General features: G+C 46.9%; 1 protein-coding gene and 1 long non-coding RNA gene across 3 annotated transcripts in view; one reads left to right on the top strand and one right to left on the bottom strand.

The window, feature by feature from the left end:
• Positions 1-9493, top strand: part of LOC107530681 (uncharacterized) — a 35893-nt gene extending 26400 nt beyond the window's left edge. The window contains exon 3 of the long non-coding RNA XR_001602554.2: positions 9381-9493. This is a non-coding gene — a long non-coding RNA (uncharacterized LOC107530681). The remainder of the gene's footprint in view (positions 1-9380) is intronic.
• Positions 1334-18435, bottom strand: VCAM1 (vascular cell adhesion molecule 1). Of its 2 annotated transcripts, XM_087828299.1 has the most exons (10): positions 18271-18435; positions 17450-17725; positions 14674-14994; positions 13193-13459; positions 10994-11269; positions 8831-9145; positions 7679-7945; positions 5633-5899; positions 4422-4688; positions 1334-2236 (listed from the first exon to the last, which is right to left on the bottom strand). In XM_087828299.1, the coding sequence occupies exons 1-10, from the start codon at positions 18320-18322 to the stop codon at positions 2076-2078; spliced, it is 2469 nt and encodes an 822-aa protein (XP_087684425.1). In that variant the 5' UTR covers positions 18323-18435; the 3' UTR covers positions 1334-2075. The 2 variants fall into 2 exon arrangements, with proteins under 2 accessions (XP_087684425.1, XP_016060059.2); XM_016204573.2 differs by lacking the exon at positions 4422-4688.
• Positions 18436-21644: the final 3209 nt, after the last annotated feature.

Raw genomic sequence — 21644 nt, 5'->3', positions numbered from 1 at the left:
GTGCGACTAGCCTGCCCTCCACCTATCTTCAAACTCACTTCTGCTTCCCCCCTTTAAAAGTTCTTGTAACTAAGATCAGGAAGAGGAGATGGGGACCTCTCTGGTCTCCAGGGTAGAATAATCCACAATTTTTTACCCCACACCATCCTGGACTTCCTGGAGCTAGGGACTCCAGCTCTTGCTTCTGAAAGGACTTTTCCTGTTACCCCAGGACAGATGACACGTGGGGAATGGGATGCCAAGGGCATCCGCTCCTCTCGTCCCCTTCCCAGTGCATAAACCCTTCTTCTCTCCAGAACTTTGATTTCAAGAATCTTCTTTTCTAATGTAAGTGTTATTAACATTACCACCACCCAGATTAAGCAATAGAACAAAACCAGAAACCCTGAGAAGGCCCATTGTGCGCCTTTCCGGTCACCCAGGAAGCAACTAATACCCGGACTTTAATACCATGCATTATTGTCCCATACTTTGTACTATATATAAATGAAGTCATAGTATGTACTGTTTTGTAATTTTTTTTTTCTAGTCAGTGTTAGCCAGGACCATGTAAAATAATGTTTATAGAAACTTTGCTCATAATAAAAGAAACTAGAAACAGCCCAAACATCCATCAACAGTAGAATGAATAAATAAATTATGGCAAAATCTTGGAAAACTATACTATAACATAGAGAAATACTAACAGCTACTAAAAATGATCGACCCATAGCTATATATAGTAACATGGATGAATTATGCAAAAATACAATTTTGAGTAAAAGAGTAAAGTCACAGGCAAGTCGACCATTTGACTATATTTATATAAAATTCAAAGCCTGGTCAAACTAAATGATGTCTTACTTAGGGCTACCTATACAGGTATAAATCTCCAAAGAAAGCAAGGGACGGTTCATGTATAATTCAAGCTATCTGTCACTGCTCAGCGAGCACTGTGACGGGGGCGGTTGCTTCTAAGAGGCTCTGAGGGATATTAACGCTCTAGCTGTTGATCTGAGTGGCTTGTACCTGATGTTCCTTCCTTGCCCTTTAACGTATGAGTTTTTATCTGGATTCTGCCTTCGTGTATGCTATATTTGAATTATTTAAATTCCAGATTCCAAGGACACAAAACCAGATATTGCAATTCAGTGGGTTAAGATGGCACCAAGAACCCTGAATTTTTGTCAGGTTCCCATGGCGATGCTGATAAAAGCAGTCAGAGCGCCACGCTGTGGGTGTCCCTTACTGTTTCTATGGGTTTGAACACGTCACCCTTGGACCTTGGGGTTTCAAAAAGAGCTGCAGTGTGATTCAAGGAGGCAGTTGATAATAAACACACAAGTCCTACAAGTCCAGAAACGATCGCTTTACTATACAAAAACAGCTAAACATTTACAAAAAAAAATCAAAAGAAGTTGCACTAGTAGGTCACTTGGGAAAGTTTGATGAACAAACAACACCACCAGGCGTCTCCGTACCACGTCAGTACCATCCAGAGAAACCAGACAACTGCCACCTCGTAGGCTGAAGTGTTTAGTACCTGAAAGACAACCCACACCCTCCTGGTTTATCATTTGCCTATAAAAATATAAAACCCTGGTATTTTACAAACATGATGTTGTTGTCCGTGAACTTGATAGGAATCAAATTTAGTTATGGGAAATAAAATAGAAAAAGATGACAGGTCAGCTGCCAGTCAACATTAATATTACATTTGTTTCTAAGATGCATTAAGTTAGAACAACCAGTCCAGGCAACGCTGTTGAATTATTTTAGAGCTCAGCCTATGGGTGCCGCCATTCCAAGCAATCTTGCTAGGGCATCATTTTATGTTACATATGTACAGACCCTTCTACTGTATATACACATCAGGGAGTGCCTCCAGGCCTCCCATCTCTGTGGTCGTGCCTGTTTCTCATCCAGAAAGTTTTCCTCGGGCTTCTTGCCGCAGCCAGAAGCTCAGGCAGCCACTTCTTTCTGAGAGCTTGCTGCATCCGGGAAGTCAGGACCCTCAGCTCGTCGCTTGTCTCATGGTGGGTGTGAAGGCTTTGGGCTGATAAATAGTGTCTCTGGTGGAGCATTTCAGACGTGGGCTACACTTTGGATTTCTGCGCGTCTACCAGACTGTAGGAGCCCTTCATGTTGGCCTTTCTGGCAAAGTAGATGATCATCCCGAGGGCAGGAATGACCAAGGAGGACCCACAGTACAGCACAAGGAGCCCCGGAGAAAAATAGTCCTTGTTGCTTTCTCTTCCTGGAAAATAACAAAGTGGGTGCAGTTACCACCTGGCCCGCAGAGAAGCTGTTTAACAGTAATATCTACGTGTTTTCACAGTGCAACGCATTCTCTAAGGAGAAGAGAAGCGAAGCAGGGAGACAGGCCACCAGGACCCCGAGTGCATGTTGCTCTGAATCACCCAGATAACCAGTTGGTAGTGGCCACGGCCACGGCCAAGGCAGATCAGGACGACAGCTGTCGACTCCCCCACACACGGAGTCAGCTAGGCCGGGGCTCACTTGCAGAATGGAAGGAAGGGTGCCACGCTTTAGGGCTCGTTTACAGACAGCGTTGGAGAGGGGTGCCTGCTCTGGGGAATGTAAATATGTACTAGAGTTAGGACTCCGAGCACCGCGAACTGACATGACTAACCAGTTACTTGTCCAAGGAAATCGAGTAACATGTGGAGTGTGGCCATATAGTCAGACACGATGTGTAAGGTAGTAAGCAGAAGATTCTTGCCAATGGCCTTTGCAGAGAGAGACAGAAAATGTTATATTCTGTGTCTCTGAAGTAGGGCATCTTCACCGTTTGTATCATCTCTTGATAAACTGAACTTTTTGCACACTATCGTGTTTGAGCGTAAATGTTACTCAGAGTCGTTCTCTGGCCCGCGGCTCTCCCCGCCTAAGTCGTCGGTATGCTTTTAGAACCCACTGTCCTTGCCCCGGGGAGCTCTTACCACAGCTTCTAATCGAACATTTATGTGTGTGGTTCTCTATTAAATTTGGTTTCCTCCCACAGACTGAGTTACCTACTTTTTTTCTTCATTCACCACCAAAGAGCAAATACCTGGCTCAATGCTTGGAGTAGTTGGCACCCAACATACTTTTTTTTTTTAACTTTAGAGAGAGGAAGGGGGAGAGAGAGAGAGACATTGATGTGAGAGAGAAACACTGGTTGGTTGCCTCTCACTCACACCCAGACTGGGGATAGAACCCACAACCTTGTTTGGCGTATGGGACAATGCTCCACCCAACTGAGCCACACTGGCCAGGGCTACATATTTTTTAATAGTAATACTTCCTTTTTTCTGCATCCTGTCATTTTGTCATTTAGTTGCAGGTTGGGTACAGAAGGTAATGCACAAAATGAAAATTAGCGCTCTTTCTAATCTACTAAAAATGATCTGACAGCTGCAATGATATCTTAGCCTCACAAGAACCTCTACAGAAGAGAGTGAGGCCCTTACTAGATACACAGCTCTGTCTGTACTTAGGTCTCCACAGCACCGTGTGACCTCACAGGTGGCATGTGTGTTGTCTTGGTCCCAGAAGAATGAGTGATCTGATTTTGGTGATCACTACATTCCCTCTAGAGGATTCTAATCACTGGGGTCACCCAAGTAGATAAGAATCCCAAGGGTCTTAATAATTTTTCAAATTATTAAGGTTAAAAACCCTTCACCCTAAACATAATAATTGCCTCATTTTTTATTTTTTTTTTTAGAGTCTATCTAGTCTGAGTAGAAAGGTCATGTTTTAATGGGACGTCCATGACCACAGTTGTGGTTGGGCATCAATGTCGATGACACGTGGACAGCAGTATTTCTATTCCTATTGTTTTCTTTTAAATTTAATAAATTATCTTTTTCCCTCAGTTTCCCCCTCAGGCATCTGCAGTAAAACACAAATTTGCTGCTGAGTCGGTTCCCAGAGCAACGTTCTAATACGATTTTCTATTAGCTGTATAAACACTGAAAATCCTAAAGGCTCCAACTTTTTCTATCACTGGAATTCATTCAAGCCAACATAAAACAAAGTTAATTTTCAACTTCAGCTAAATACAAGGGGAAAGTAGTTCACAATATCCAGGGAAAGTATCAGATTCTAGTCTCCATTGATTTGTCATTATTTTAAACCATATCTAGTCCGGGAGCCTGAATCCCTAGCTGAGTGCCCAATACGCTTCCATCGTCCACTTCAGTAATAAGCGAGAATGGCAAATATCTAAGTTACTAATTTCATAAAGCAATTAGAAAAGACGGCCATGTGTGAGGAAGAGTTAGAGAGTGGAGAAGCTTTGACTTGTCTTTAAAGAGAATTGTTAACCATAAACAGAATTACAAAAATGTTAGGAGTCCGATTTCCTGGGGCTAGGCTTGGAGGTGGCCTGGGGGCGTCAGGGTGAAAGGTAAGAGGAACCATGCATTTCAACCTACTCATAACTGAGATCTCAATCCGTCCAGACTCATCCCCAACCTCATTGGAGGCTCTGATCACATACACCCCGGCGTCACCCTGAGTGACCCGGTACAGGGTGAATGTTCCATTCTTTGAACATATAGTAACTCCATTGGCCAGACCGACTCTTTTCAGGACAATCACTGCAGGCGGATGACTAAAGGTTTTACATGTGATCGTGACATTGTCCCCTTCTTTAACATGCCTAGATGGATGTATTGATACTGTTGTGTTGCGAGGAGGTACTGCAAAGACAGAAAACATAAGGTAAAGGCCAGCAGTCTTGAAAATTTGGGCCAGGTGAGTGAAAGTTGGCCTGTTTGCTAACCTAGGTTCACATTCCCTTTAATTGGCAAGCAGTTGCTAACTCTGACAGCCAAGGGCCCGGGGCTCTTAAGAGGGTTTGCATTTGTTCGAAGCCCCTTCGCTCCAAGCTTGGCTTCCAGTCCACAGCTGGAGCTCCTTAACACACAAAGGCCCGGAGGACTGATGGGGAAAGGCTGGCAAATTCTTTCACCAGTAAGACCAACAACAGGTCTTACTGTTGGGTGTTCACAGAGGGGTTAGAAGATTAAGGGGCCCCTGAAGTTTCTCTGCTGAGACCAGTGCCCTCTTGCCCCCTCTCTCCTTCAGAATAGGGCAGAATGGGCAAGGGGCTGGGATGTCTAAGGAGGCAGTTCTATAGCTAGAGGTTCATATACATTGTTCTGCATCCGGATGGCCACTCCCTATTATTATCCTGAAAAGAGTTGATCCAGAAAATGCGCAGTTACTCAATGTTCAGAGAATCGACTTCTCTTCCTTTAGGAAGGAAATGGATCTTTTCCCATCTATCAATCTTCTTTCGCTTTCTCGTAGTCCCCAGGGAAAGGTTTCAAAAATATGTTGAAACACTCAGGAGCTACAAGACCTCAGAGACCAATGATGAATTGTTAACTTTGAGAAAAGCAGATGGGAGCTCTGCGCTCACCAAGGATTCCTGTCAGCCCCTGGCCCCACTCCATAGGCTGGAGCAGCTGTGCATTACTATTTTAGGAAATATTAAGAAATAAGCACAATCAGCACGGAACTCAGCTCTGTTTTTTGCCAACTCATTCATCTCACCCTAGAAATCCTTTACAGTCCACCAAAATTCTCCTGACCTATCATTAAAAAGTTTGAAAACCAGAAACAAAAACAAAAGTCTAACCTTTTACATCAAGTGTGATGCTTCGGGACTGCAAGCCAAGCTCGTGTTTAGATTCACATTCGTACACGCCCGCGTCCTCTAACTGGGCCCTCTGGATGGTGTATTCGCCTTCTATGGACTTGAGCACGGTGTCTCCCGTCTCGGCTTTTTTCTTCAGGATGATCCAGGTTTGGGGAACGTTTTCACATGTACAGGAGATAGTCACAGTGTCTCCTTCCTTGACACTCTCCGAAGGAGAAGCTGTAAGTTGTATGTCTTTTGGAGCCACTGGAAAGAGAATTTGAGAGGCACCTCTGATTGGGTGAAATATAAACCAGTTCCTCATTAACATAACAGCAACAGGAGCTATCAAGGAGCCATTTGTGGTTACTGTTTACACTGAATGTTTAGAGGGGCGAGTAAAGATATCAAGCATTGACTGGCTGGTTGTAAATGATCACGTTTTTAATAAGAGAAGACATTTCTCATGCTTCTCGCATGTCCCTTAATATAATCCTTTACCCAGCCTAGCCAAAAGATGGGTGCTTAATAAACAGCTTTAGAATTCCAATGTGAAAAAGAGCCTTCAACACCAAAAACGAAAGTATGGAGGGAAAACTCCAAAATGCCAACCTGTCAACTAGGAATTGTTTTGTTCTCAGTTTTGGCTCTCCATCCTGGAGAGAGGCTCTGGATCTGATAGCTTAATCCGCTCTAGTGTCTTTATGCCACCAAACCAAACCAGAGGACACAGTCACTGCGACTGTTAGCCTCAGCATTTACAAAAGGTTTAAGTGCCCCTTAGGCTTCTAAGCAAATACTAGCAGGCAACTTGCAAGATTACCACTGAGCGTCCAATTCAGCCAGAGAGGGTGGCTTTAATCCTAAGTATTTTTTAAATACACATATACGTCTTCTTATTCTTGTTTCAAAACCATAATCATTGCCTCATAAGTGTAACTGGTATTCCTGGCGTGGTTCCTGGAGCTAGCTGTCCACTTGAGGTTTAAAGAGTTTTAGGATAAGAGACTTGGCATGGTTCATGAGAAAGTACTATTCCAGGCACTTTCCTTGCATAGGAAACATCCCAAGCTTGCTCTTCAAAACCCTCAGTGCATTTGTTTAGTAAAAATTTTGTTTTCAAAGAGGACTTTGGTTCATCTTGTTTGGGACTCTCTGCACTTTCTGGACTTCCATGTCTATTTCCTTTTCAAATAGATTTTCAATTTCTTGCTCTTTCTCTTCTCCTTTCACCCCTATGATGCAAACATTGGTACACTTGAACTTGTCCCAGAAGCTCCTTATGCTCATATTTTTGGATTCTTACCAGTTAGTTACCTATCAGGGAGCTCCCATAAGGCTGTCAGCTGATTTTCAACAGAAACTTTTTAGGCCAGGAGGGATTGGCACAAAATATTTAAAGCGATGGGAAAAGCAAGGACCTACAACCAATACTACTCTACCCAGCAAAGCTACCATTTAGAATCGAAGAACAGAAAAAGAGCTTCCCAGACAAGAAAAAGCTTATCACCACAGAATGAAATCTCACCATCTGCAACAACATGCATGGACCTACAGGGTACTGTGCTGAGTGAAATAAATCAGACAGAGAAAGACAAATACCAGATTATTTCACTTATATGTGGAGTCTAAAAAATAAAAATAAATAAATAAATGAACAAGCAGAACAGAAACAGACTCATAGATACAGAGAATATTTTGACAGTTGCCAGATGGGAGAGGGGTGGGGGATAGGTGAAAAAGGTGAAGGGATTTAGAAGTACAAATTGGTAGTTACAGAATAGTCATGGGGCTGTAAAGTACAGCAGGGGGATATAGTCAATAATATTATAACTATATATGATGTCAGATGGGTACTAAATTTATCGGGCTTATCACTTTATAAGTTATATAAATGTCTATTCATGGGGTTATACACCTGAAACTGATATTGTGCATCAACTCTAATTTAAAAATAAAAAAATTTCTTTGAAGAGGACTTTGTTCAAAACCAGTGACACAACCAAAATAATAGTAGCAATAACTCATTAATCACGCACTGCTCACCTTGGATAATTAATTCAACTTCTGTTTTGCTTATCGAAGTCTGGCTGCTCCCTTCACATACATAAATACCAGAATCTTCCCTTCTTGTAGAAGTTAAGGTGATAGTTGTATTCTCAGAAAAAAACTGTAGCTGCCCATTCTCAAGTTGCCTGCTCCACCGGAACTTCGGAGCTGGGAGGCTGTCACTAGAGCACGTCATAGTCACAGAACGACCTTCCTCCAGGATGGAGGAGGGGCTGACCAGGATGGTTATATTCATGGGGGCAGCTGAAAAGGTAGGAACAGTTGTTAGCTTGACCCCTTATGCCCTGAGTTCCAAGGAGTTTTAAAAATGTTGCCAAACTGGGCTGTGCAATCAATGGATTAGAACAGTTTATAAACCTTGATAACTTTACCAAAGAGGGTTTCAGTCCCCCTTTACTTTAGCAGACACAGAATTGTAGACAGAAAAAATGGACACATAATGGGTATTTTCTAATGGAAATAAGTTCTGTAGGAACTCCTGCTACCAAACAGTGGATGATCAATGATAACATATATCGACATTTATGGTACATTAAACATGACCACAAATTATGTTTGTGGAATTTCAAACATAATTTCATAGACTCTACCTTTTCACAGGAATTTCCTGTGAAAAGGTAGAGTCTATCCTTCCACCCCTTGAATCCAGGCTTCCCTGTAACTTACTTTGACCAAAGTAACATGGAAGAAGTAACATTGTAGGACTTCCAAGCCCAAGGATTATCACTCTCTTGAAACATTGCTGCCTTTCTTGAGAGTGAGACAGCGCATGGAGCAAGGGAGGCCCGGACATCCCAGGGAAGGCCCCAGACATGTAAGTGAGGCCACCTGGGGCCACCCCCCCCCACACTCTGACCTGCCAACTGACGGCATGAGTGAGTTCATCTCCTACCATACTGAGCAGGCAACTGCTCATACGGCCCTTCCAGAACTGCCAACTCATAGTTATAGGCTAATAAAGAGTTATTAAGTGTTAGGGTTGGGTTGTTATAATAATCATTATTTTCCATTTCTTTTAGTTTTGTGTGTTTTTTTCACAGAAGTTTTAACTCTTAACCTTGTGCTAACTATTGCCTGGCAAATGTGACTAAAGAAATCCCTATTAAACTGTGGATACGTCGCACTTACTGTTAACATAGAGCTCCTGTGTACTCTGCCGTTCTTTGGGTCCAAATTCCTGTTCATCAATATATAACTTAGCCTGACAAACAAGAGCTTTGCCAGTATCTTCAGTGGTGGGGATGAAGGTCACTTCCAAACTCCCGGTCTCTAGGGATTTCTTAGACTCCAAAAAGTTTTTACTCTTCATGATATGCTCCCCCTTCAGGAGTTGGATCTCCAGCTGGTCGAGAGGGTACACGTCAGGAACTGTGCAGCTTGCTGTGACCGGGCTCCCACTCACCAGTACACCACTCATCTCAATCTCTGGGTCCCTGGGGAACGCTGCAGACATCAAGCAAAAATGATGCTCATAGGTGACGTTCAATGGAAAAACAGAACTAATCTCTATTAAAATCAAAGATCTCCAATGAGTTTCAAATCCCTTGGGATAGAGTGATCACCAGTATATAATGACATTAAGTGTAAATATTTGTGATATTAAATATATATAATGCTGGAATGAACAACAGTAAATGAGGCAGTCGAGTAATAAATATACTTATTTTTTTCTTATTAGTGATGCAGTCCTGCTGAGAGCCATAGGTTGACTCTTCCGAGGACCCGTGAGCTTCCACCATCTTATTTGGTAACTCTATGTTTTAAATGTTTCAAATATTTACCATGATATATTGAATATTTACTACATGCTAGTCCCTTACTGTATCTCAGTCTTTAAAACAGCCTGATGAAATGGGTGTTATTTAACTTTCTTACAGCTAGGAAAACCCATAGAGCACTTACTTTATAGCTAGGAAAATGTACAAGTCTTAGAGAGGCTAAGAGACTTTCACTAGGCACCAGCCGTGTCCAGGAAGTCGCTGAGTTGAGGTCAGATGCGTATTCCTCTGACCTCAGAGCTCAAACTTGGCCTCACAGAGCCGCGCAGGCTCTCGGTATCGGTGAAGACCCACAGGGCAGCTCTCAACTTAGACCCTTCAGTGTCCAGTGGCCAAGTTTAGGCAGCAAAGTTTAAATCTTTCTCAGACCATAGTTGCAGTTAAGAAAAAAAGCTAAGAGATTTCAGTTCTAAATAGTATTTATACTACATCTATGCAAATCAATAAACACTAGACTAAAATAGTTACCCAGAGTAAGAGCAATGCTACAATGTTTCCCCTTAAGTAAATGTTGTTAAAGTGATACATCCTCAACTGTTTCCACATGGCAGTGAGGCGCTGCTGGCTCTCATTGCTGTTGGAAATGCGCCCACATCCGCAGACCCTGGGCTCTGGGTAATTTGATAACACAATAAAACTCACCCTTCTTTTGAGAGATTCAGATCCCTTTACAGACAGACTCTAACTCCTTTCTAACAAATCCCGAGGGGGACACAAGTTTGGGTGGGTTGTCTGGTGGAAAATCTCTACAGTATGTCCCCTTGAATTGAGCTGAATTAGACAAGGCAGAGTAACCCTCCCGACGAGCTCACGCTGTGGTTACTTTGCCTATTGTATCCCTCATTCCTTAAACTCGGGAGCTCCAGCAATGTCAAATTCATGAGATCGGAGGCTGTGAAGGGCTCTCAGGTGACAAGCACAGCAGGAAAAAGCGCAGGGTGTGTGCGTAGTTCAGCCACTGTCCCCACCTGGCGCTCCCCCTGCTTCTGCCTGGCCCCTGCCCCTGCCCCTGGCTATGCCCTCTGCCCTCTCGACCTCCCGGCCTGCGTTCCCGGCTTTCTCCTGCTCCCTGTTGCCTCACTTTCCCCATCCCGCCCATCAGCTTTCCAAATACGCCTTCCAAACGGGAGGCTCGGGGCTCACCCCCAGTTCTCACGTCGGGCAGCCTCATCCCCCCGCAGGGACCTGAATGGCACTGACCCCCACTCCTTGCTCACTCTCACCTCAGACACACCGGACACAGAGAGAGGATGGGAAGCGGCGAGCACATGGCGTGTTCCCGTGCCTGAGGCAGACGAGACAGAAGGACTGCCCATGCTGTGCACGTATGTAACGTGTACTTAAGATTTAGGCCGATGAGGCTGCAGCGGAAGTTCTGGGTCGGAGAGTCGGGAACCATTCCCGGTGCTAACTTCCCTTTCTAAACCCACGGATCTCATTGTCCATCACGGACTCGTGTTACATTTCTCCCAAGGGACTGAAAACAACAGTAAACGGTTCTGCCGCCACTTACAGTAGAGCTCCACCTTTATTCTCTTCTCCAGCTTCTTACGTCCACAGGTCACAGTGCACAGGTAAGAATGTTCGTTCTCGAAACCCACAGGGCTCAGCGTCAGTGTGGACGTGGCCCCCTCGCTGCTCACCGTCCCGCTCAGAGGGCTGTCGATCTGGGTTCGCCACGAGAAAGACGGGGCCTCGCAGCCGGCGGCAGTGCACCTCAGCACCACCGAGTCCCCGACCCGCGCAGCCACCTGGGGCCCCGGCGAGATCTCAACACTGAACGGCTTTTCTAGGGAGGAAAAAACAAGACAAAAGGAAGGTAGGTTTGTTCTCCTCTCACCACATTCCGATGTATGGTCTTTGTGGTTTTGTTTTTTTCTGGTTTCCTTTAAGCGAACATCTGTGCCAAGAAAAAGTCAGTCCTTTGCACATTGGGGCCATCAGGAATGAGACCATGTCCCGTGAGAATGAGCCCACGGCGCTCCATTGGTTCCTTCCCTGAGCACAATGAATGTGGGTAAAAATGTGTCAAGACCCCCAGAGGGGCCTGTTTCTCGAGGGGCCTGTTTCATAGCAATAGTTCAGTTTCTGCGCAAACCCCTGCGACGCTGGACAACAGCTCACACTGTGTGAGAGGTGCCAGCATCTTCAGTGCCGTGTAAGCCATTACATGGATTGTCTCATGTAGTCCTTGCAGCAACCTCAGAAACCCTCGCTGTTGATCCCACCACAAACACCACCACCTTCTCAGAGAAATTGAGGCTCGGAAATGCTGAAGGACTTTATCCAACTTACAAGTGGCAAAATTAAGGCTTGAAACCAGGCCAGCTTCAAGATCCCAGCTTTCAGCTGCTTGGACAACTCAATCCAGTCACCCTTGTGTGGAGATAACACAAGGCCTAAGAGAGGCACTGAAAAAAGCTACAAAGCTACAAAAATATGCCTTCTAATTGGATACAGTGCCCATAATGGGCCACCGCTCAGAGCTTCTGTCCCGACAGTATAAAGCTATACCACTGAAAGTCACACGGAAAGCAGAGTCAAAGGCTAAGCATTTAAGTGGCATATGAGCCACCTCTAAACTTAGTTTGATGCAAAATAAAAATAGAGTTAATTCAGGGGCTGGAAACTGGGATGGGAGGGCAAACTCCCAAGACTCCAATATCCAGGAAAGCTCTTGGCTGCCAGTGTTATCAGTCCCACTGGGCACCCATGCTGCCGTCTGGGGAGAAAGGGAATTTGAAATCTCCATCCTGTTTCCCCGAAGAAACTGGAAGTGTTGGGCAACTCCCAAAGTGACAGATGATACTCCACAGAAAACCACTAGAACAGTCCTTGTGAAGAGCAGGCTGGGGGTGGAAGAGAGAAACCTCAACACATAAATAACCCAGATCCACCACACTATGCAGGGTTCTCGTCTGTGCCAGAAGTTCTTTTTCTTAGTGTTGTTGGTCTAGTTGTGACACTAGTACCTTCCAAAGAAGGTTCTCCTCGGATTACCTCAACAGACCCACAGGCTCTGAGATCCTGAAAGGGACAGGCCCTTCGGAACAAGCCCAGAGTTTCTGAATTCCTCACGCTGCTGTGAGGAGGGGGGCTTTACCACTGAGCCGCTTCCTGCCTGTGAGCACGTCTCAGGTCTGGTACCCTGTGAATCTGTGTCTCCTGCGGGAGAACCTGTCAGGTCACTGCAAGGTCCATGGAGAGTTCAGTTCTCCCTTCAGGGCTCGGGCTGCTAGAATCCCGCGATGCACAGAACCGCCCTTCCTCACCCAGCTGGTCTCCCTCTCCCTGAAACGGAACGCCGCTGCTTACGGGGTGGTTTTCTGGGACGAGCTGTGCGTGCTCTTGTCTGTGTCATCTCTTTCCTGGTCTCCAGATAATGCTAACTGAACACCCAGCTGAGTTCACCTCCTGATGAGGAGACTGACTTTTGTTTTTCTAACCATCCAAGTTTAAACCTCACGTGTGAAAAACGTGAGCCGCCCACATTTACAATGTTCTCATCCTGCGTTTCCTGAGCACCTACTGTGTGGCAGGCACTCAGCTATTACAAGTGTGAGTAAGACGAGTCCGTAACTGAGCTGAAGTATGTGGTGACGAGATGGGTCATCAGTAGGACCCAAGGACATAATTCAGGCATCGAAGCCACTTCGCAGTGCTCAGGTCCCAACGACAGCATCTCCCCCTCACTTTGTCACATTCTACTTACCTTGGACAATTAATTCCACCTCCTTTTTGTCTTCCCCAGCCCGATTCACTCCTGAACACACATAGGTTCCAGAATCTTCCATCCTCATGGCAACCAGCGTGAGCGTTGAGTTTCCAGAAAGGTGCTGCAGCTCCCCACTATCTAATTTCTTGCTCCAGAAAATTTGTGGGGCCGGCAGGCCTTCACTGGTACACGTCATTGTCACGGAGCCACCCTCTCGCAGCCTCGTGGAGGGACTCACAGAGGTGGCGATGTTCCTGGGGGGGACTGGAAGGACAGGGCACAGTGTCAGCAAGTGCTAACCCTGTTCTGACCCAGCAGGGGTCACGTGTTTCTCTCACAGGCTGTATGTCTCTGCGCCCATAAACTTGACACACTTACTGTGTCAGGCTAATATAAGGAATCATGGAGCCCCAGAAATTAGTCAGTCTGGCTTCTGACTCATTTGTTTGGGTTAATTTTGTTGTTGTTGTTGGTTGGAGTTTTCAGATAGCCATAGATACGCAGAAATTAAGAAAGACCCTTAATACGATTCAGTTTCCCAGGTAGGGTCGGAGTCCCATCTCAGCACCCTGGCCAGGTGGTCATCTAAGTCGCCTTTAACACTCCTCGCATGAGGCATTCCACCACCTTACAAAACAGCCCATTTGATTTTGGGAACAGCTCTAAGTATTAGAACATTTCCCCCTCATTGAGCTGAAACCTTCCCCTTCGTAACTATTACACGTTGGTCGTAGCTCAGTCCTCTGCTGTTACAGAATCAGTCAGACCCTTTTCCTACATCACCGTCTTTCAGGTACTTAATGACAGCTCCCTTTTCTAAGTTCCGTATTCTCTAGGAAAATATCCCATCCCGACTGCTCAAGATATTGATAAAAGCCTTTCCACCCCTTCTCTTTCAAACATGCTGTAGTTGGCAACACTTCTTTTCAGTGTGGTGCCCAGAGCAGAATGCAGTACTTTAGTCCAGCACAGCAAGGCGACTCCTACACCATCCGGGAACTATGAGACTGCCTCAAACCCCCGGCGTCTCCGGGAGTGTGGGGCACCCAAAGCTCATCTGACTCCCCCACCCAGTGCTCACACGTACACACACAGAAACAGCACTCACCTCGTAAGGGCTCTATACCGTGATATTTCAGGGCATGGTATAGGAGTTTACAAACACAATTAAAAATTGTACCATTTGAACCCATTTCCTACGACCCATTGGGTGGTATTTTTACTTCCCCTTGGTCGACTGGGAAATAGAGAAGTTAAGCAACCCAGGTTCACACGGTTAATGGAGCCAGAACCGACACTCAAGTCTTGTTAACCCACACCCAGTGCTCTTTTCTTCAAAGCACGTTGTCGACAAATATGTTCTCAGTGAATAAAAATGGAGTAAAACAAGGTTCTTCTTGACTTGAGCTGCTGAGGGTACTGCCTTATACCCACAACTAAACTCCCACAGAGACCAGGCCACGTCACAGCGCACTTACTGTCCACTTGCAGCTCCTTTGTGGTATTCCTTTCTCGGAGCTCTGCATCGATTTCATCAATGTGTAACGCCGCTCGGCAAACAAGAGCTTTCCCAATATCCTCCCGGGTCGGAGTGAAGGTCGCTTCCAAACGCATGGTTTCCGGGGACTTGCTCTCCGGAAGCTCCCGAAACTCCTGATTTCTCAAGAGATGTTTGTCTTTCAGCAAATCAATCACCAGCCTGTCGAATGGGTAAACATCAGGGACCAGACAGGTGGCTGTGACCGGCCGTCCAACCTGCAGAGGGCCACTGAGATGAATCTCCGGGTCCTTGGGGAAAGCTGCAAAGGTCAATGAACACACATGAGTGGGCTCCTCGCTCGTGTTGTGTCAGGTCCCCTAGGGATTTAATGCCATGCCAACGAATCTAAAGTTTCCATTAGTGTGGCCTCATTTAAATTGCCTTTCATGATCAGATAGGTTCACAAATGAGAATCAGTCACCTGTTGGCCAGCTCTTCAGTTCTGATGCTGCAGGTACTAAGGCTTGCATGGTATTGGAGTAAAAGAAGGGAGAAGAAATTAATGTTTACTAAATATTTATATGTGCCTATCACTGTGCCATTCATTTAACATAAATAATTTTTTTTAATGTTTTTATTGACTTAGAGAGGAAGGGAGAGGGAGAGAGAGGGGGAAACATCCATACGAGAGAAACATCAGTTGGCTGCCTCCTGCAATTCCCCCTACCCGGCAACCTGGGCATGTGCCCTGACTGGGAATCCAACTGGCAACCTCCTAGTGCACTGGTCGATGCCCAACCAACTGAGCCACACCGGCCAGGGCAACATAAATGATTTTATTTTACCCTCACAATAACCCTAAGAGATAGAGACCACACTTCACAGATACAAAAACACAGACTTGGTGCATTTGCATAACTAACCTGAAGTCACACCACTAGTAAATGTGGAGTCTGGGACTTAAACTCAGGATTTCTGTTATTCTGCATAGTCGCTGCAGAGTTATATTATGTCATATCACATTCTCTCATTTTAGTCAGGGCAGACATGTTCCCATTCTACAGATAAGGAACTGGAAGCTCAGCATGCCATTGCAAAGAACAGCGACTGGGGGAGATGTGCCAAGAAACGAAGAGAGCTGCGTTAAATGATTGGCTTCTGGAAAGGGCGCCTCTCACAGGGACTAAGCCACCCGAAATGGATGCCTGTACAATCTTTAAAGTCTGCAAGGCAGATCTGCCCCCCAAAACACCTAACTCAGGGTCCTAACCAGTACTGCATGTGAACCCCTCAGGGCCAAGGGCAGGCACCGTCTCAGTCAGCTTCGGCCTTGTTGCAAAGGGCTTCCTTTCCACTATAGACCTTCACGATGCTGACCCCTCAGCCGTTTCGAGAACCTGTCACAAGAATACAAAGGTCTCGACTCTAAAGACTCTTAAAACCAAGTGTGGAATGAAGGCAGGACTGTTTGACATAATGAGAGACAGACACACTTAAAGAAAAACTCCAGGCAAGATAATGAAAGCCAGAAGGCCTTCCTTTCCCTTCTTTAAATCCTCAGCAATTCAGGACCAGTGAACAAAGGCAAAAGGAGTAGAAATCTTTGAAAGAAACACAGACTTTTTCATCAACAATCTCTGTCCCTCTGATTCTGTAAGAACTGTGCCTGTGACCCACAAGTGTGTTGTCAGGTAACAGAAGAACTGGCTACTTTTCCCTGTATTTACATAAGGGGGCCTTTCAGGAGGCTCAGGAGGCTGCACACACAGAAACAGTGCCTGCACGGCCCCCCGGTAAATGGAAAGCAGCAGCCGCCAGGCACCGTGTCCTGGGAAGAATCAGCCACACATGGGACTTGGTGAAGAGCCAGTTCGAGTTTCCGCACAGAGCTGAGCTCCACCAGGGCAGAAGGGAAGCAGTGTAATTATAGAGCAATCAAATGAGGCCTTCGTGAAGAGGCAGCGAAGCACTGCAGTGTGTGGGTGTGTATATGTGTGTGGGTGTGTATATGTGTGTGTGTGTGTGTCTTTTAAAGGGCTCCTCAGTAAGCAAGGCCAGTGATTTATTCTGGATTAGTTTTTCACGTCTCGGCCGGATTGAGAATAGACTGGGCTGTATCTTGGTGGAATGCTAAACGAGGGGCTTTCATTCACACTCACAAGGCAAATCCAATTCATTATGCAAATACCCTGGAGGCTGAGCAGCTGAGCATTAAGGATTAATGACACCAAAAAACAACAACACGAACTCAAACTGATCTACACCAGCATCCAATGAGCAACGGACATACCAGTGTTTTTCTGTGTCCAAGGGGAAACTCTTATGCAGAAGCCTGTGACTAAATTATGGATCTCTGCCTAAACCAATTCTGAGCACCCCATTGCATAAGACTGAAGAAACAGAAACTCCCCGAAGGACGGGATTCAGAAATCATGTAGACGCCTGGCCCAGTGAACATGTAAGGATCTAATCCAATAGGAAGTTTTAGAAAATAAAGCAAAAAGAACCTTAGAGATGTTCATTTCATGGCTCCAAAAGCAAAGCAGGAGCCAGTGAGTCTCACCCACCCACGGTCCCCACATCTGTGGCTGAGTTGGGAATGGAAGTCAGGGTTTGGGTCCCGGCTGGTGCTGGACTCAGCTGTCTAACTCTCTGGGGGCAGTAAGCCCTCTAGCCAAGAACCTAGACGTGGACAGTGTTTTTTTTCTTTTTAAAATGCCCCTTTTAGAAGCTTATTCGAAAGCAGACCCTTGGAGATCCTGCCAAGTACTCACAGTAGACGTGCACCTCGATGCTCCTCTCCACCTTCCTGGTCTCGCACACGGCCGTGCACAGGTAGGAGTGCTCGTTCCTGAAGCTGACAGGGTCCATGGTCAGCGTGGACGTGGGGCCCTCGGTCCTCACCTTCCCGTTCAGAGGACTGTCCATCTGGGTTCTCCAGGAGAAGGAGGGCGATGTGCAGCCTGTCGTGCTGCAGGTCAGCGAGACCGAGGCACCGATGGGAGCCATCACCGGGGACTTGGGCGAGATCTCGACTTTAAAAGCTTGAGCTGTGAAGGCAGAGAGAGAGAAGCAAACTGACACGGGTTTGTGCAGTGCTCTTCCCTCCTCACTTCCACCTTTGTCTGCAGTGTGACCTGGCCCATCTCTCTCCTAAACTGCTCCCACTCACTACAAGGCAGCCAAAGAGCATGGGAGTCGCTGCCAGAGAAGGTGTCAAAATGACCTTCACGCAGCGACTCTGGGGCCCAGCCCCAAAGGCCATCTATCAGACTCGGTTTGTTGTTTGCTGAGTTTGATCTCATATCAGGCACAGGAAACAAAAGAGATAGACCTCACCAGAGACAGAATCCAAATGCTCATTTGACATTGGGGAAAAAGTATCCAAAGAACATGAGGCTGCCGTTCCAGCTGTGATAATGTCATGATGCATAGCAACACCAAGAGCACATAGGAAGTCGCGTTAAATTAAGTCCCTTCCCTGTGCAGGAATCCTAGCACCTCCCTTCTCTAACCACCTCTGCAACACTGACCGGACCACAGCGGGGCTAAGACGGACCACAAGCGTTTGCAATGGGTCAGCAGTTAAACTTACAAGCCACAAGCACCATCCATAGTAGACTCGAGGCCCCGAAGATCCCCACCATCTTCCTAGGCACGTGAAGCTGCTGTCGGGATGAGAAAGTGGCTCCCAACCCTGCCTCCCGTCCCAGCCAAAAGTCCTGGGAAGAACCTTCAGCTCCTGCAGCAGCGAGGCTCAGTGGGGAGGGAAACAGAAAGTCTGCTCTTTATAAAGGGTCCTGCAGCAGAGGCGGAGGGAAATCCCTTCAAGGGGAAACCCGGAGCCCAGCCAGAAAAAAAAGTGTCACTGACAGCCAAGTCCAGGGTTAACCCCTTCAGCTGATAGCGGCTGAAAACACTCTCTCTGCCCTAGAAAAGGGATGCTGCCAAGGCTGCACAATCCAGGCTTGCCCTGATTCTCGCTCCAAAAGGCTGTCTTCGCAAGAAAGACAGAAGGTCGTGCTCACTGCAGAATGAGACTTTCTGAATCCAGGGGGAAGGGGTGGGGGGAGAGAGAATAGTAAATTGTACTCCAGTTTTTGAAGCAAATAATCACCACGTCGTGTGAACGAATTCTTCCCCGTGGAGAAGCCGTATCTGCGGTTCTAAAACAGACTAAAGCCCCTCTTACAAGACAAAGGAAAAAGGTCTGTCTTTTTGATGAGTTCATTTTTTAAAAGGAAGGTAGCATACCTTCTTGGTTTTATATTTTTTATTCATAGAAATTGGTGTGTTTTTCTTACCACAGACATCAGCTTTCTGAAATGCTGTTCTTGAGTGGAAAGTAAAGGAATGCCGTCAAAACAACAGAAAACTTTTTTTTCTCTTTTATTTCAGAAAGTCATGGACTCTTTGGTTCCGTTGCTGGGTAACTGGACATCTTTTCAGACCCAAATGCGAATGTATGGAATTCGCCTGAAGTGGTGGATTCCCAGGACTGTGAGATTGTGGCACAAACACAGCTAAACCATGAAAAATAACTTGTTTTTGTCACACAGGATGATGATTTTTGCGGTCTCCCTCCTCCCCCACCCCGGCCAGCGCAGTGACGTTCGTAAGGCCATGTGAAAGGCTCTCAGCCCTGCGCCCACATAGCTCCTCTGCAAAACACTTGCCCATCAGAAAGAAATAGGAACAGCCACATCCTTGGGCTGCACACGTGCAGGCCTGCCTTCCCCTTGGGGCCGTCGTCAGTTCCGTTTGCAGCTGGGACCAGTTCTCCTTCATTATTGCCTCCACCTCGGCCTTGCCGGCAGCAAATGCGTGACTTTGCACTTAGCAGATACAAAAAAAAAAAAGTGCATAATTTTTACAACTGTTTGCAATCGAGTGATCAGGTGAAATCTCTTTAGATACGTCCGTAAAGTCCTGTATAACTGGCACAGAACAGCATTAAGGTGCAGCCATATCAGGTTCACCTTAAACGAGCACTTTCCGGTTGTATTTTTTCAGCAATGGAACCAGTCGTCCAGTGACTTCATCAACTCCCAGTCACTGGAAGTGGTCGCGCAGTGTCGGGTGACAGCTCCTGACAGTGTGATCGAGGTCAAGCTTTGTCCTAAGCATCTTCTGGTGCTTCTCTGGCTGGACCCAGATGCTTCAGGGACACTCTCTCAGCCCGTTCGATAACCACTGAGCCTGTGGCAGCCCCCGCTCTCCCACAGCTTCCTCGCACCCAGTCAGTTCTTCACGGGCCCTCCTCAAGCAGAGTTTCCTAACGCTTTGTCTTGAGAGACCCAACACATCTGAGGGAAGCGACATTCCCAGTAGTAACAGTGGCTCATTAGGATGGTGATTCTCACCCAGGTGAGGGGAGGAACCATTCTTTTTTGGAGGGGATATCAGATGGGGTAGGGAAAGTGACAGGCCTGGAGTGGATTCTACCGTGTCAGTTCTTCCCTCTCCCTTCCACTGGCTCCACATAACCGAAGTCTTGTGCTGGGCATAACTAACGTGGGTGCCCGGGTATGCAGGTCAGGGCTGGGTCAGCTACCGAGATGGATTTAGCCCCTGGTTCTGTCACCCTGAGCCTGTGCCTAACCCTAAAGATCCTAAAATGGCTGCTCCATCTCCAGCAGTTGCGTCTGTGTTCCAGGCAGGAAAACGAAGGGACCGTGAAGGGCAAGAGACAAAGCCGGTGGAGTTTATCCCCTTTCAAAGAGCTTTCCAAGAAGTTCCAGGATGTGACTTCCACTTATATCCCACTGAAAAGGTAGGAGATTGAATATTCTGTTCAGTATGCAGCTGAATACGTCGTCGCCCAAGTGAACCGGGGTTCTGTTCATGGGAATGCAGTGGTGACGGAGCAAACAGCACCCCTGCTTTCACGGGCTTGCATCCTAGTAAAATGTAACTAAATAAACAAACAAATAGGAAGAGCAAACAGACCCGCCGCGGAGAGGTGGCGCGGAGGGGGCGGGAAGCAGAGCAGACCGGGCGGAGGCCAGGGCGGGAACGGAGCGCGGCGAGTTTTTATCAGAGCTGCACCTCTCCCCCTTTCTCAGCCTGTCTTTTTTAAAAAACGTTAAGGGCCTGAGAGTATGGCGTGTAACACACACCTTAGCAAGTCGCACGCCCGAAAACCTCGCCGGCCCGGCTCCAACCAGGCTTAGCCCCGGCAGGCAGCCCCGTGCGCTGTTGGACTCACCGAAGCTGTGAGTTTGCCAGTGAGGACGATGGCGGAAAAGGGCACAGGAGGCGGGGGGAGCCTGGCACGTGGTGGGCAGGGCCAGTAAGAGTCCAGGCCTGTTAAGTGTGGCTTGCAGGGGGGCGAGTGAACTGGCAAAAAAAATTGAGGAGAGGTTGGTCTGAAAGTAGGAATCTTGATATCAAGATTCCGGTTAGAGTATGACAGGTGATGACAAGGCTCAGAGACTCACTAGGAGAGGGAATGATGGCGGCTGGGTAGAGACCGTGATTGCTACAAACGAGGAGGTGCAGGAAATCCGAGGCTAGGCCCACGAGGGAGTCCAAGGAACAAAGAGTAAGGACAGGAGCGGTGAGGGGAAGGGACCGAGGCAGGCGTCAAAATCATGAATGGAGGAGGTGGGGTCACCAGGAGGTAAGGAGGCTGAAGAAGGTGGCTCGGGCGGCAGTAGAGAGGAGAAGTGTTTCGGAATTGGCCACAAGAAGAAGGGGGCTCGGCGGCATGTGGGGGTCATCATTGGACAGGGCTCCAGCTTTCAAAGCAGGCCAGGCTCCCACTGGAACAGCAAGGGGAAGGGAAGGCTTGGTGAAGGTGGAGCCCATCGGAGATTTTGTAGATGACCCATCTTAAATTCCATTATTTGGACACTCATAATAAGGGATTTACAGAGAGGTGTTGCCAGTGAGTCCAGAAGTGTGGACTCATCAGGGGCAGAAGGAAAGATGGACTTCACCCCAAGGTCTCTCAGAGGAGGGTCTGGG

Source organism: Miniopterus natalensis, chromosome 19 (assembly GCF_054644295.1).
Source record: "Miniopterus natalensis isolate mMinNat1 chromosome 19, mMinNat1.hap1, whole genome shotgun sequence".
NCBI classification, from domain to species: domain Eukaryota; kingdom Metazoa; phylum Chordata; class Mammalia; order Chiroptera; family Miniopteridae; genus Miniopterus; species Miniopterus natalensis.
The sequence above is the reverse complement of the archived record's forward strand: the minus strand, read 5'-3'. Positions and strand labels throughout refer to the sequence as shown.